Source organism: Mastigoproctus giganteus, chromosome 1 (genome assembly GCF_048544385.1).
Source record: "Mastigoproctus giganteus isolate SK-2022 chromosome 1, ASM4854438v1, whole genome shotgun sequence".
Taxonomy (NCBI): domain Eukaryota; kingdom Metazoa; phylum Arthropoda; class Arachnida; order Uropygi; family Thelyphonidae; genus Mastigoproctus; species Mastigoproctus giganteus.
Genome location: NC_143575.1, coordinates 146,265,817 through 146,281,610, shown reverse-complemented (window position 1 = coordinate 146,281,610; position 15,794 = coordinate 146,265,817). Strand labels below are relative to the sequence as shown.

General features: G+C 37.5%; 1 protein-coding gene across 6 annotated transcripts in view; it reads right to left on the bottom strand.

Annotated features, from left to right (window-relative positions):
• Positions 1-15,794, bottom strand: part of hay (ATP-dependent DNA helicase hay) — a 461,732-nt gene that overhangs the window by 278,068 nt on the left and 167,870 nt on the right. For all 6 annotated transcript variants that reach the window (XM_090382541.1, XM_090382513.1, XM_090382523.1 and 3 more), the window contains one exon: positions 52-245. In XM_090382541.1, the coding sequence (XP_090238667.1) occupies positions 52-245 (194 nt within the window). The remainder of the gene's footprint in view (positions 1-51; positions 246-15,794) is intronic.

The following is a 15,794-nucleotide window of genomic DNA, read 5'->3' as shown; positions in this document are numbered from 1 at the left end:
AACTTGAGATAAAGCAAATTAAAATATAATGTTATCCATGTAATTACTTACGTTTTCTGAAGCTCTTCTATCATCTCCTGCTTAACCTCAAAAGAGACTATTTGCAAATCTTCTACTTCATCCTCATCTTTTTCAAGTTTTTCATAAAAATTGTATATATCTTCTGGTACTTTTGTACTTTCTTCAGTCTTTCCTCCATTTTCAGGCTTTTCATGGTTAGCTCCTCCAGAACCAGCTTTGCTAAACTGAACACAAAGAAACTCATCAGAAATCCTTTCATTAATCCATAAACACTTCCAGCTCAGAGAAATATGAATTTTGTCATGTGCTGGTCACTGTCATAAAAAGATATATCATAGAGAAAATAATGAAAATTTATAACTGCTATACTTATAGTATGTTATATTTTAGCTATATTTTTAATACATGCAAAATATATTTATATCATCATTTAATAAATATATAAACATACTTATTAAATATTTATTTATATTATATATAAATAAATAAAATTAAATTAAAAAAAAAAACTTTGCTCAGCCTAACTATCAAGACTTTTGATAGTTAACTTGAATGACCAATGACTAATATAGCATCTACTTTCCCCCAACCCTATTCTAGGGTTGGGGGAAATATAGTATATTTGTCTACAGGTCTATCAATCTGAAAGTTCTAGCCACTCTACCCTCTGTCATTCTACCCTACTCTGTCATTCTACCCTCTCTTCCATCATTTTCCTATTGAGAGAGGCTTGTTATCTATTTAAACCCTTCAGATGCACTTCTACTTGGCAAGGTCTCTGCTCACTCTAAGTTTCCATCATCATCCTCATTCATCGATTGTTCACCTAAACTTTTTAAACCTTTTCGGGTTAAAAAATTATAACATGTAAACAAACATTTAGATCACAAAATTCATGGCAGAATGCTGGAAAGTTCAATAGTAGACTACAAGCAATATACAATGTATGACCAAAAGTATTTAGGCACTCCTCTACAAATGTTGTGTCAATAAGTTCCCATGCATTGGCTCAGACATACTGATATAAATCTTATGGCCTTGTTTTTGCAATAGCAGTACAACAAAAGCCAGTATGAGTTAAGGACTACAACTTAGACTCTTAATTTGAGACAGAGGTTGGATGCCGCATCAGTAATCTTCATATGCACATAACTGTGACTTCTCTGAATATCCACTACAGTGGAAAATTTCATTTCAAAACAAAAGGGCATATAAAAAAGTCTGAACAGCCTTGCAAACTCATGTAACAAGTAAAGTGTTACATGAGTTTGTGAGGCTTTTGTACGGTGGAAAGTCTCACTGTATAATGTTTTATACAGTGAGAAGTTTCCCAGATAAAACTTCCTGTTGGAGTATCATCTCAAACATCAAGGTGAATGAAGTGTTTGGTAGCATGTATCAGAATTAGTATTAGCCATATAATGCAAGGAAGCCATAGCCTTTGCTGCACTGGCCAAAAAAAAAAAATAATAATAATAATAAATAATAAAAAAAATTAAAGTAAAATAATTATCAACAATAATAAGAAAAGAATAAAATAAATAAAAAATAATAACATATAAAGGCAGATATAAAAAAAAATAATAAAATATACATAGAAAGTAGAAGAAAACAAACTAATTATGTGCATCCATCCTCATATATGTAACTAACAATTTTTACTAACAACTAACTTTTAATTTCTTCACACTGTCAGCCTCAACTACCTTGTTCCAGTAATCAACTCACTGGCTAAAAGTAAACTTCCTAATCTAGTCTAAACTTCTTCCTTCATAATTTGAATTTATGGCCCCTAGATCTGGAATCCATTACAAGATTGAAAACTTTGCCTCCATTCATTTTACTATGCCCACTCAGAGCCTAATACATCTCAATCAGGTTCACTCTAAGGTGTCTGGTTGCCAAACTGTAACCCACATAAATCAAAGTCATTCCTCACACAGTCACCCTTTTGCAAATCTCATCATGCGAGTTGCCCGTATTTGGGCCATTTCAAGAAGCTCAGTGTCTTTTTTTAGATGAGATCTCAATACCTGGACACAGTATTGCAAGTGCAGTCTTATAATTGCCTTATACAGTATAATTAATACCTCTCCATCTCTACAGGCTATTTTTTGATAAAGCATTAATGGAACACCATGGGCTTTCCTAGTTGCCTGTTATGCTGCTCAGAGAACATATTTGACAGTACTATAACTCCTAGATCCCTTTCTTGCACTACTGTTTTTAATTTGCCCCCCCCTCCCCAGAATATAAGTTATTTTGGGGTTGCTATTCCCCAAGTGTGAGACATTGCATTTTTCTGCATTAAAATATAGCTGCCACTCTTCTGACCATCCTAGAAGCCGATTTAAGTCATCCCAAAGGAGCAATGACACATCATTGACAATTCTCCCAATCTTTACATCACCAGTAATCAACAACTCACTGGCTTAAAAGTAAACTTCCTAATCTTACATTACCAGCAAATTTTAGCATCATGCCCTATATCCCTTTGCTGATATAATTTACAAAAGTCAGAAAAAAAAAAAAGTAGACCAAGAACCAATCCTTGAGGGACCCAACTTCTGATGGCTGTGATTAATGGATATTCTTCACCAATCTCAAGAATATGCATTAATCACAACCAGTGGCAGATCAAGAAAAAAATTACAGGAGGGGCACCATTTTGTACCTTGTTTGTGCACAAACAAGGCACAGAACAAAACAATTACGACACTCAAAAAATGTAATGTGACTGGTGAACACAGGCACACAGCTAAACTCTGAATTACTTTGATGTAAGCATTACGCACAACCAAACTGTGACACCTCGAACTAGAATGGCAATCACATCAGCAGTGTTGCCAACTGTAGTCACTTGAAAATAGTTGAGCCACAATGCACAAATAGATAAAATCTTATGTTAACAATGAAAAAAAAATTTTTTTTTTTTGTAGCTAAAGGGAATTTAAATGATTGGTGTATATTCTTCAAAAAACGACAGAGGCGGCACATGCCCCAGTTTCCCCACCCTGAATCTGTCTATGATCACAACCATCTGCTTTCAGAAACCCTGTGATCGATCTTAGAATCTTTCCAGTAATTCCAACATGTTCCAGCTAATACAGTGACCTCTCAAAAGGGACTGATTAAATGCCCTGATAAAAGCTAAATAAACTATATCAAAATTATTCCATACATCCAACTCTCGGGGGTAACGTGTCTAAACAGCTTACCAGGTTAGTTAAACATGATTTTCCCTTAACAAAAACCATGCTGTGTATCTTTCGTAATGCCATTTCTATTTTTCATTTCTCTTAATTTAATGCCATTTCTCTTAATCATTACTTCCAAGACTGTCCCTACTACTGAAGTCAGAATAACTGGTCTATAGTTACAGGCTTCACTCTTAGAAATGCCTTTATGTACTAGTGAAACGTTGGCACTTCTCAAATCCAAAGGAATTTCTGCCAAATCTGATAATACTCTTGTAATTAGGCTCAATCATTCAACGTACTTACTCTCTGGCTGCCTCCTGCAAAATTACTGGATGAATTACAAAATATGCCATCAACACCAGAAGCCATACTTGCCTTTAGGCTTGAAAGTTTTTCTAATAAACTATCATCTGTAATTTCCGAATTGTTAATTTAACATGCCTCATTCTCACAGCCTCTCTTCACAATGAAGGGTCTTTCATCAGTAAAAATGGGTGTGAAGTACTTATTCAGTTCATCTTCTTTGTATTCATAGAACTAAAAAATTCTTTGTATCTGTTCTATTCTCCCTTAGCCAATGCTTTCTCATATTCAGTCTTGGCTGCCCACTCTTTTCTGTACTACTACTAAAGATAAACTTAGCATTAGCTAAATTCCAGCTTGTATTAAGTGGAAGTTTGTTCCAGCAATCAACCACATGCTTGGCTAAAGGCAAATTTCTACACAGCTACTCTACAACTGTCTTTCCTCAATTTCAATTATTGTCCCCTATGGTGTGTAATCTGAAGAAGAATCCCATCGGCACTGAGCTTACTTTTTTTTTTTTTTTTTTAGGAGCATTAGCAACTAAGGCCATATTGCTCCGGGATATGCGGTGGTCATTCCCTGACCTTTCCGCACCCTCCATATTTGGTGGTGACGGGCTCGAACCCCGGTCTAATCAAGAAGCGTGTGCTACGCACTGCTGCTCCTTCCCACCTGGCTATGGAGGCACCACTGAGCTTATTCAAACCATTCAGGGCCATAAATACACCTTAGTCAGATCACCTAAGAGGTGCCTAGTCTCAAGGTGCTGCAATTTTCAGGATTCTTGGTAAAAGCAACCCTCTGCTCCCCCTCACCAATCTCATTGTGGAGCAGCTCTACATCTTTCCTAAAATGAGGCCTCCACACACATATGTAGTATTTAACGTGTGGCCTGATTATTGCCTTATTCAAGGGGATAATCAATTCCTAATCCCTGCTAGCAAAATTCCTATATATCATTGTCAAGACCCCATAAACTACTCTTACAGCCTGTCTGCACTGCTCAGAAAAATTCATAACTGACTGCACAATTACCCCCAAGTCTTTCTCATTCTCTGCTACCCTGAGTGTCATACCACACAAGTTGGTATATTACTCTGGGGTTACTGTTACCATTACTGCTTACGGACTTCACTCTTAGAACTGTCTTTATGTACTAGCAAAATGTTGGCACTTCTCGAATCCATAGGAATTTCTTCCAAATCTGGCAATACTCATTCTACCCATATGCAGTACTTTGCATTTGCCAATGATAAACTTCAGATGCCACCTCTCAGCCCATCTGCCCAAATTTTCTAGATCCTACTGCAGTAGCATACTGTCATTAACATACCTGCAAACCTTCGAATCATCTGCAAACTTGGTCATTACGCCTGATATACCTTCACCTACATCAGTGGTTCGCAAACTACACTCTTCCAAAAATCAAATAAAGTTTGCGGACCCCTATACATATATATACACACGTTTCTGTGTGTGTGTGTGTGTGTGTGTGTGTGTGTGTGTGTGTGTGTGTGTGTGTGTGTGAACACTGGGTTTTCTGAAAGAACAATTCAAAGTTATGTTTAAAATCACTCAACTTATTTTAACACAAATATATAATAATAATGTTATTTATCATCAATTTGCTATTCATAGAACGAATAATCTGACCAGTTCCAGAGGGACCATTCCAGGTTCGTTCGTTATTTGGTTTTTAGGAGCATTAGCAACTAAGGTCATATTGCTCCGGGATATGCGGTGGTTATTCCCTGACCTTTCCGCATCCTCCATATTTGGTGGTGACGGGCTCGAACCCTGGGCTAATCAGGAAGCGTGTGCTACGCACTGCTGCTGCTCCTTCGAACCTGGCTACAGAGGCGCCTTACCATTCCAGGAACCCCTGGAACTGGTCTACAGTTCAGTGTATCCCAAACTGATTTATATCATTGATAAATATAGTAAACAACAATAGGCCCAACACCAACCCCTGCAGAATGCCACTAAAAATATTAGTCCACTAAAAGCAGTGCCCATTGTTTACCACTGTCTTCTCTCACTCAACCATCCTTTTATCGATAGCAGCAACTTGCCCTTAATGCCATACTGCTCCAATTTGTACAGTAGTCTTCCATATGCAACAGTGTCAAAAGCTTTCCTGAAATCCAAGTATATGATATCAAAATTAATTTTTGCATCCAGTTCCTTTGTGACCACATCATAGTAACCAATCAAATTTGTCAGACAAGACTTACCCTTAACAAATTCATGCTGTGTCTGAATTATTGCTGCAGTCTTGTCTAGATGATCCTGCAATGCATCTTTAACCAGCGACTCCATTATTTTACCCAGAACAGAAGTTAAACTAACTGGTCTGTAATTACTCGTGTCACCCTTCGATAGCCCGTTGTGAAGAGGGGATACATTTGCACATCTCCAGTCAGTGGGGACCTCCCGAGTCCAAGGATGCTCTCATAATTATGACTAAGGGTTTGCTTACTTCCTTTGCCACCTCCTTTAATATAACTGTATAGATCCCATCCACCTCAGGTGCCTTTCTTATGTTCAACTTCAACAATTTCTCCTCCTTTGCTCTCAGTTATTATAAAAATCATTTAGCTCCCTATTAGAGTTTGATAAGCTTCTGGACTCCACTTCCCTACAGAATAATCACTACTCATATATGAATATAGATGCAAAATACTCATTCAGTTTGTCAGCTACCCTACCTGAGCAGGATCATCAACAGTCGAATAATCAATATCAAGTGGACGAAAATGATTCATCCCCTTCCTTCTAGAGTTTACATCTGAAAAGAAGTCTTAACTGATTTTCCATACATGCTTTGCCAGAGATAACTTGTAATCAGCCTTCGCTTGCTTAACCTCTTTTTTGACTTGATTACAGACTAGCTTATCTCTACAGCTTCTGTCTCCTGATAATTTATATGCATCCAATGCAATTTTCTCCTCTGCGAGGAACCTTAATAGTTCACCTGACATCCATTTAGGCCGAAACCTTGAACAGTATTTCTTAGTTGGTATGAAAAGACAAGTAGCTTCCAAGATTAATTCCTTGAATGCTTCCCATTTAGAATTTTCTGTTGGTAACATCATCAGTTGGTCCCCCCCCCCCCCCGTATAAAATTTAAGAACTGTCTGAGACCACTGTAGTCACCTGTACAAAAGCAAAATCCCTTCCCTTTAACCCTGATAAGTGGTAAAGATAAGGGTTTTTGCTTGGTGGCAATGATCCCAGTACACTGTGATCACTGACACCAAGTGGTTCCTTTATCTGCTGATTCTTAATGTACGAATAATCACTGCTGACAATCAGATCAAGATTATTACTCCCTCTGGTTGCCTCTTGAACATGTTGCTGTAGAAAACAATCATCCAATAAGTCTACAAAAGCCTTGCTAATGTGTGAATGACCAACTATAAGTTCCAGTCAATATTGGGAAGTTAAATTCCCCCCCCCCATTATAAGACATTCTAATTTACTGACCCACTATTTCTCTCCGTACAGGTGTTTATTGTACCCATCCGAGTTAAGCACACTTGTCATTTTTGTTTCCCAGTGCTTATATCACACCAAACTGACTCAACATTGCACTGTCCATCCATGTCAACTGTTTGCACTACCTTAAATTTTATGTTTCTTAACTAACAACATAATCCTTTCCCCAATCCTATCCTGTCTATCCTTTCTGTACACACTGTACTCCCCAAATTCCAATTCTGCATTCCTTATATCTGTGTGACACCACATCTCATCCCAACAATATCAGCCTTTGATGAGCTAGCTGTCACAGGCTTTAGTACTTTTCATTGCACAACAATTTCCCCTTGATATTTTTTTCTGCCCTATTAGACTGACCAGCTCTATATTCCTCCATCTCACCATCCTTCTCATGTTATATTCCTTTAATGGTACATACAATATGAATTCATGGTTTTTATGATTACTGCTTGAAAGGTATTCCATGAGTCTCCTGTATTCACCTTACCTCTGCAATTTGCCTAACTGATAGAATATAGCATTTTAAACTGTCACAAGCCTCTTTCCTAAAATTAAAACCCATGCCTTTTCCTTTAATTACTGCAACTTCTTTCTTCACCTTCCAACTAATGACTATGTGATCAATGGTACCTATACAGTGAGCCCTGTGATGTCATCTATTGCACTAGTAGTAATCAAGTGAAGAATATACTTCACCTAGTATTCTCTCTAAGGGGTACAAATAACAATTATCCCGTTTATTTAGAAATTTTATTCCCCTTGGTGAATTTCCCTCCTATTCATTTCAATCAATTAAGAACATATTGAAATTAACCATAATAAGGCAATCACACTTGCTCACCCATTCCATTCCCATTCTCATCATACCTCTGCTTCCAACTAACTCACATAATTCAGATTTTATGTAGGCAGGCATAACTTCTGACTATGCAAACGCTCTTTTCATGCTCGGCTGCTTTTGATAAGAAGCATGGCTCCACCACCGATTTGATCTTCCTTATTTACCAAGTACAGGTCACTGTTGAAAAAAAGCCGTGAATTAGGGTTGAATTTGAAAGTGTCTGCAATAGGAGGGAGTATATGATGAGAGCCTTGTTGATCAATTTAGCCCTGGAAAGATTGTGCAAGGCTCAAGGGATACAATTTTTTTTCAGCATGTTCTGTACTTGTTAATAGGAGAAACTGCTTCTACAGGGATGGAATACACTTAAATAGAAAAGGTGCAAAAATATTTGCTGATGCTATCAAGGCCGTGTTAGGTGGGTGAGAAAACTGCTAGCTTGGGGGGATACAAGGACTAATAGATTAACAGTAGCCACTGCTTCTTGAACTGCTTCTATTGGAATGGGCAGCAGCCTGGAAAACAGAAATGCAGGATATTTCAGATACTGCTGGGAGTCACTGTGGTACAAGTAAACAGATGTGTTGTGTTAGGGTAGCTAAGAATAGAAACAAATGCATGTATACTTGCGTGTACACCAATGCTAGGAGTTTGGTAAATAAATTTGATGAATTTGAGGTATTGCTCAAAACATCAAGGGCAGATATTGTTGGGATATCAGAGATGTGGTGTCACACAGATATAAGGAATGCAGAACTGGAATTTGGGGAGTACAATGTATACAGAAAGGATAGACAGGATAGGAAGGGAGGAGGGGTTACGCTATTAGTTAAGAAACACAAAATCCAAGGAAGTGAAGCCAGTTGACATCGCTGGACAGTGCAGTGTCGAGTCAGTTTGGTGTGACATAAGCATAGGTAAATCAAAATTGAGAGTAGGAGTGTGCAATAGGCCTAATGACTCTGATAAGTATAATAAGAAACTGTACAGGGAAATAGTGGACCAGTAAATCAGAGAGTCTTATAATGGGGGATTTTAATTTCCCAGATATTGACTGGAATTTGTGGGTTGGTCACTCACACACTAGCAAGGCTTTTGTGGATTTATTGGATTGCTGTTATTGTTATTTGGTTTTTAGGAGCATTAGCAACTAAGGCCATATTGCTCCGGGATATGCAGTGGTCATTCTCTGACCTTTCCGCATCCTCCGTGCTTGGTGGTGACGGGATTTATTGGATGATTGTTTTCTACATCAGCATGTTCGGGAGGCAACTAGAGGGAGTAATTCTCTTGATCTGATTATCAGTAGTGATTCTTCATGCATTAAGAATCTGCAGATAAAGGAACCACTAGGTGGCAGTGATCACAGTGTGCTGAAGTGGGATTTACTCAAAAAGGTAACTACCATCGGGAGTAAAGGGAAGGGTTTTTGCTTTCATAAAGGTGACTACAATGGTCTGAGACAGTATTTAAATTCCATACAGTGTGACCAACTGATGATGTTACCAATAGCAAATTCAAAATGGGAAGCATTCAAAGAACTTATCTTGGAAGCTACTAGGCTTTACAAACCAACTAAGAAATATTGTTCAAGGTGGATGTCAGATGAACTAATGAGACATGGCAGAGAAGAAAAATGCATGGGATACATATAAATTAATATATTACACAGAAGCCTATGATAGATATAAGCTGATCTGTAACCAAGTTACAAAGGAGGTTAGGCAGGCGAAGGCAGATTACGAGAAATCTTTGGCAAAGGATGCAAAGAAAAACAGAAAAAAGTTCTTTACTTATGTAAACTCTAGAAGGAAGGGGATGAATCAGATTGGTCCACTTGATATTGATGGTTCAACTGTTGATGATTCTGCTCAGGTAGCTAACAAACTAAATGAATATTTTGCATCAACATTCACACATGAGGAGTTATTCAGCAAGGGGAATGCCAGAGGTGTATTCAACTCTGGCAGTAAGCTAGATAATCTTGTAATAACTGAGAGCAAAGTGGAAGAGAAATTATTGAAGATAAACACAAGAAAGGCACCTGGGGTGGATGGGATCTATCCAGTTATATTAAAGGAGGCAGCAAAGGAAGTAAGCAAACCCTTAGCCATAATTATGAGAGCTTCCTTGGACTCATGGGAGGTACCCATGGACTGGAGATGTGCAAATGTGACCCAATTCACAAAGGAGGATCAAAGGGCGACACAAGTAATTATAGACCTGTTAGTTTAACTTCTCTTCCAGGTAAATTAATGGAGGCACTGGTTAAAGAAGCATGCAGGATCATCTAGACAAGACTTCAGTTATAGCTCGGACACAGTATGGTTTTGTTAAGGGGAAGTCTTGTCTGACCAATTTGATTGGATATTATGAATGGTCACAAAGGAACTGGATGCAGGGAATAACTTTGATATTATATATTTGGATCTTAGAAAGGCTTTTGATACTGTTGCACATGGACTGCTGCACAAATTGGAGCAGTGTGGCATTGGAGGCAAATTGCTGCTATAGATAAAGGGATGGTTGAGGGGGAGAAGACAGAGTGTGGTAATCAATGGACACTGCTCATCGTGGACTAATGTTATTAGCGGAGTCCCTCAGGGTTCGGTGTTGGGTCCATTATTGTTTTCTGTATTTATACAGGTGATCCCCCACTTAACGCTGATAATTTGTTCCGTAAAAACAGTGTGAAGTGAATCCATGCTAAGTGAGCGCCACATTCTCATAAGGTAACATATGTATTTGAGTTGCGGTCGGCGGCATAGGATATTTCCTAATCAATAATAAACGGTAGTGAAAAGATGCACAAATGTCGGTCAAAATATTTAATATTCAAATATTTGTACATATAAAATATTCTGCATTACATACATATATAATTATGTGGTAACTACTTACGTATCAAAATTAAACTTAAAATTCCAATTAAAATCATGAATTTAATTGATCTAAATTGATTTATTTTAATTGATGAAATCCACAGTCTCCTTTTTACAAGAAAAATGTGTCGATTTTGGGTTGAACTTTGGCCCTCTTCCAAATAAACTAAAAGGGGTATTAATTTAAAAAACCCCCGCAGCGTTACCACCCAACAATAAAGTCAACCGATCCTTCGCAGCTTTGAAACCTGGCATGTTTTTTTCTTCTTTCAATATGAAACTTCTTTTAGGCATTTGTTTCCACAAAAGTCCTGCTTTATCTATGTTAAAAACTTGTTGAGAAGTATAACACATAATACCCCTCTTCAATAATTTTAACAAGTTCTTTTTTGAAAGTTTCGGCTCCAATTGCGGCCTTCTCCCTGGATTTTAAATCTATTCAACCAGCCCTTACTAGTTTTAAATGGTTCAACATGTTTTTTTTTAGGTTATTTTCTTCAGATCATCATATTGGCTAATCTCTCTCTCTCTCTCTCTTGTTTTTTTTTTTTTTAATAATATTTAACTTAACTGAATTCTGCATTGGATATTATCTTCAATAAAATTAGTTAAAGTCTTTCCATTTCAATCCTAATAGCTGGCCTAGCCCTAGTTGCTTGCAGTAGAACAGCAATCTTTCCTTCTGCTAAAATTAATTATTTTTTTTTATAATTGTTCTTACAGTTAAACTTGCAAGTAGTAAATTATGGCACTCTAATTTAATTTTCAAATTCAGTCTTTTTCTTACATTTATAGTCTTCATACTGCGCTCAGACGTTGTTGCTTTTTCATTCTTATCAGCCATTATTAACTCTCCGAAAATGTAACTGCGTTGGTTGCATTAATTATGATAAAATGTTCAAGTAAACTGCCGGTTTCGCATGATGTCTAATACGGTACTGAGTGATGACTAGACTTCGGATAAATGCATATAACGCAAATATTACAAGCAATATACTTGGTCATTTTTTAAAATGTTGATCTCGGAACTACGTAACAAGTCACTGTACTGCAATTAAATCAGCGTGCGAGAAAATTTCTCAAGTCAGCGTGGGAAACATTTTAATGCTGTTTTGGTATTAATTTTCAAGCTATCGACTCCACCAAATGAAACGATTTCGTTAAATATGCCAAAAATGCAATCTGTAAAAGAGCGTTATAGTGATCTGTCACAGCATTATAATCAGATACAGGTTATAATATAAAAACAGCGTTATAGCGAACCGCGTTATAACGGGGGCCTGCTTAATGTCCAAGTTTGCAGACGATACAAAGGTTGGCAGGGTTGATAAGGACACTACTGACGCTATGCTGCTGCAACAGGATCTGCAAAGGTTGAGCAGATGGGCTGAGAGGTGGCAAATGAAGTTTAACATTGACAAATGTAAAGTACTACATATGGGAAACAGCAACCCCAGAGCAACGTATCAACTCTGTGGTATTACACTGACAGTGGTAGAGAATGAAAAGGACCTGGGGGGTTATTGTGCAGGCAGATATGAAGTTCTCTGAGCAGTGCAGACGGGCTGCAAGAGTAGCTCATGGTGTCTTGTCAATGATATACAGGAATTTTTCTAGCAGGGATAAGGAGGTGATTATTCCCTTGTATAAGGCAATGGTCAGGCCACACCTTGAGTACTGTATACAGGTCTGGAGGCCTCATTTCAAGAAGGATGTAGAGCTGCTGGAATGAGTACAGAGAAGGGCAACAAGGTTATTGAATGGAACAAAGGGTTGCTCTTACGAAGAAAGGCTTAAGTTTTGCAAATTACAGTGTCTGGAAACTAGGCACCGGCGAGGTGATCTGATAGAGGTGTATAAAGCCTTGAATGGTTTGAGCATGCTCAATGCTGATGGGATTCTTCCTCTTGCTCAGAATAATCACCTGAGAAGGCATAAATTCAGATTGAGGAAAGACAGATGTAGGATAGATGTGCGGAAATGTGCCTTTAGCCAGTGGGTAGTTGGTTGGTGGAACAGACTTACATCCCTTGTTGTGGAAGTTGATAGCCTAAATAAATTTAAGGCTCAACCGGATAGGTATTTCGAATGAACGGAGGGGTGAAATGGAAGTGGTTTTTTTTTTTTTTTTTTTTTGGCTGATGCTGCATAAGCTTGCTTTCTTGCATCATATACCTCTACTAATGCTAATGCTTCCTAAATATATTATATGGATCATAGCAAATGTCATCATCCCCAATTTCCAGCTGGATGACTAACTTTAGCCTCTCATCTGAAACATTGCTACCATCTTCAGAACATTTTTACAATATTGGCTATTACAAACATAGACTCTTGAAATGTATGCAAATGCTACCTTGACCAATACCATTAGATAAATGCATCTCCCCTCAACTGGCAGTTACCTTAAGCCCTTGCATCACCTTTGTTCAAAGGAATCCCATCTCTACAAATTAGGGTTCCTTTTACCTATAAGTGTGGGACATGCTGATAAAAATCTTTGAGTCCATGTCTTGAGTTATTCCATAAAACCTTCAGCATATAATCCCTCCTAACATGTATGAGCACAAATTGCACACACATACAAACTCTTACCTAACTCACAGAATTATTTTAGAATGGCCCTATAGATATTCATAAAATCATTAGGTCATGTTCATTTAATATTATTAATCCCTCCACATGAATAATAATGCTCTCTTTACCCTCGTTGTTGTTTGTTTGTTATTTGGTTTTTAGGAGCATTAGCAACTAAGGCCATATTGCTCCGGGATATACGGTGGTCATTCCCTGATCTTTCCACATCCTCTGTATTTGGTGGTGACGGGCTCGAACCCCGGTCTAATCAAGAAGCGTGTGCTACGCTGCTCCTTCCCACCCGGCTACAGAGGCGGTGCTTTACCCTCCTCCTTAAAATCTGACAATCTGTTAGTAACCATCAATTGTTGCTCCCTGGTTCTAATCTTTATCACAAATCTCATCTATTTTTATAACAAAAAATGTTACCCATTTCCCTGACAACGGTCTCCCAGTAAAACAAAACTTCTTGAACTAGAGCAGTATGCACTTGCCTATTCCGTTCTAGTATTTGGATTGGCGTGCATCACTTTGCAGTTTATGAAATATGAGACCCTGATGAGCTCCTATTAACATCTGTTTCTAGGACAAGCACCTGTTTCTTCAGTGACTCAAATTCTTCTAGTAACACACCAATTTTTGATTTGAGATTTGTACACTCCTTCCAACAAATGCAAAGAAAATAACTGTCAGTTAAGCTTGGTTTGTATACTAGACCGATCTTAGAATACTTGCCACAAGTGATACAAGTGACCAATTCATGACTGATATTGAAAATGTCTGTAGTTTTTTCATCATGATATCATTGGACAATGTATTAAAAGTGGATCAGGTAACAACCATTATTTAGGAAAAGATTCAAACTTTTAAGAAAAATTTAAATTTACAAAGTGTTACAGAATTTAAATTAATAAAGTATTATAGACGTACTGTTTCAAAACTTTATTCACTAGTTAAGTTAAAATTATGTTACTGAAGTTGCCGGAAAGAATGTAACTTAGTAGAAACTGCTTTAGAAAAGTTAAGAATTAAATTCATAAATTATTGTAGAAAATTTTAAAATTACGAAAGTTATTAACAGAAATGTAAACAAAAAATTTGTCTACTAGGCACCTGATCTTAATCACTTTCAATTAATCCACTGGGGCTCTTTCAGCTGGTTCAGACTTGGTTCATTGGTGGTAGCACCTGAAAAACATTACGTCCTTAACTTACTTAGTTGGTTGTTTGGGACAATTATGATCAGTGTACATTTGGAGGTTACAGACTCTGGTCATATTCACAGAAAAATGCTCCATGTTTCTGGACAATACATTCAAAAGTTGGACTGGACAGCCCAGATCTCTAACTTCAATGCTACTTAGCATTAGCAGGATGAAATGGATAGCTAGATTATGCTGTGGACCAAATGGCCTTTCAAATTAGCTGCTCTGCTAGAAAAATGGAGATAATTCCATCAAACCAAAATTGGCAGAAAGTATGCCCTGGGATATGGCATTGAACTATACCTAAGGTTGGCAGAAAGTATGCCTAGGAGTAATGGCATGAAGCAGAGCCTAATAACAGTCTTTTCTGCTATAATAGTGCAGGGCTAAAGTGCACAATTTGGGAATTAGAATATTTTTTAAAAATTAAAAAAAAAAATCAGTAAAATAAAATAAGGCATACTTCACTTGAAATTCCAGCTTAATGTAAACAGGATTTCAAAAATTATTCAGATGAACTCCCTTCATCTGCTTTCTTTAGGATTCATTTGTAGCATTTTCTTAATCCTCTCTGAATGGGTTGTCTTTTTTAGGGTGAAATATTTGTCCGACAACAGTTGAATGGTATCCTTTGTTTAGGTATTTTATAGACTTGTCCAAACTTTTACTCACTTTATCTTTTGGTTCAGGGATGGGAGCATTTGAATAATCTCTAGCTTGAAAGCTGTTCCAAGATCCTATGCTCCATATCACAATGGAGCTTCTACCCTATTTCAATATCACAATGGAGCTTCTACCCTATTTCAATATCACAATGGAGGAGCTTCTACCCCATTTCCAAACCCTTTTTCATCTGGCCATGAATTATCCAGATGAATGTGCTCTATGTTCGTCAATGGTTCATTTCTGTGAGAAAATTAATTTTTCAACTGTCTTTCTTCAATTCCACAAAGCCCAGCTCACCTCAAATAACTACAACATTTTAGCTACAGTTTTTTCCAGAGAACATTCATACAGGTGGAAGAAGTACATGAAAGGTGTCTGGAATTCTCGAATTCCTTCCAAAAGGAGGGGCATTCCCCTCCAAGAATTTGTTTAGCTCTCCTTGAATTTATTCAAATCATTCACTTCCACAACAACTGATGGAAACCTGTTCAAACAACCAACCACCTCCTGGCTGAAGGCAAACTTCCACACATCCATCCTACAACCATCGATCAAATTAAATTTATGCCCACTTATGTAAGTAATCTCAGCAACA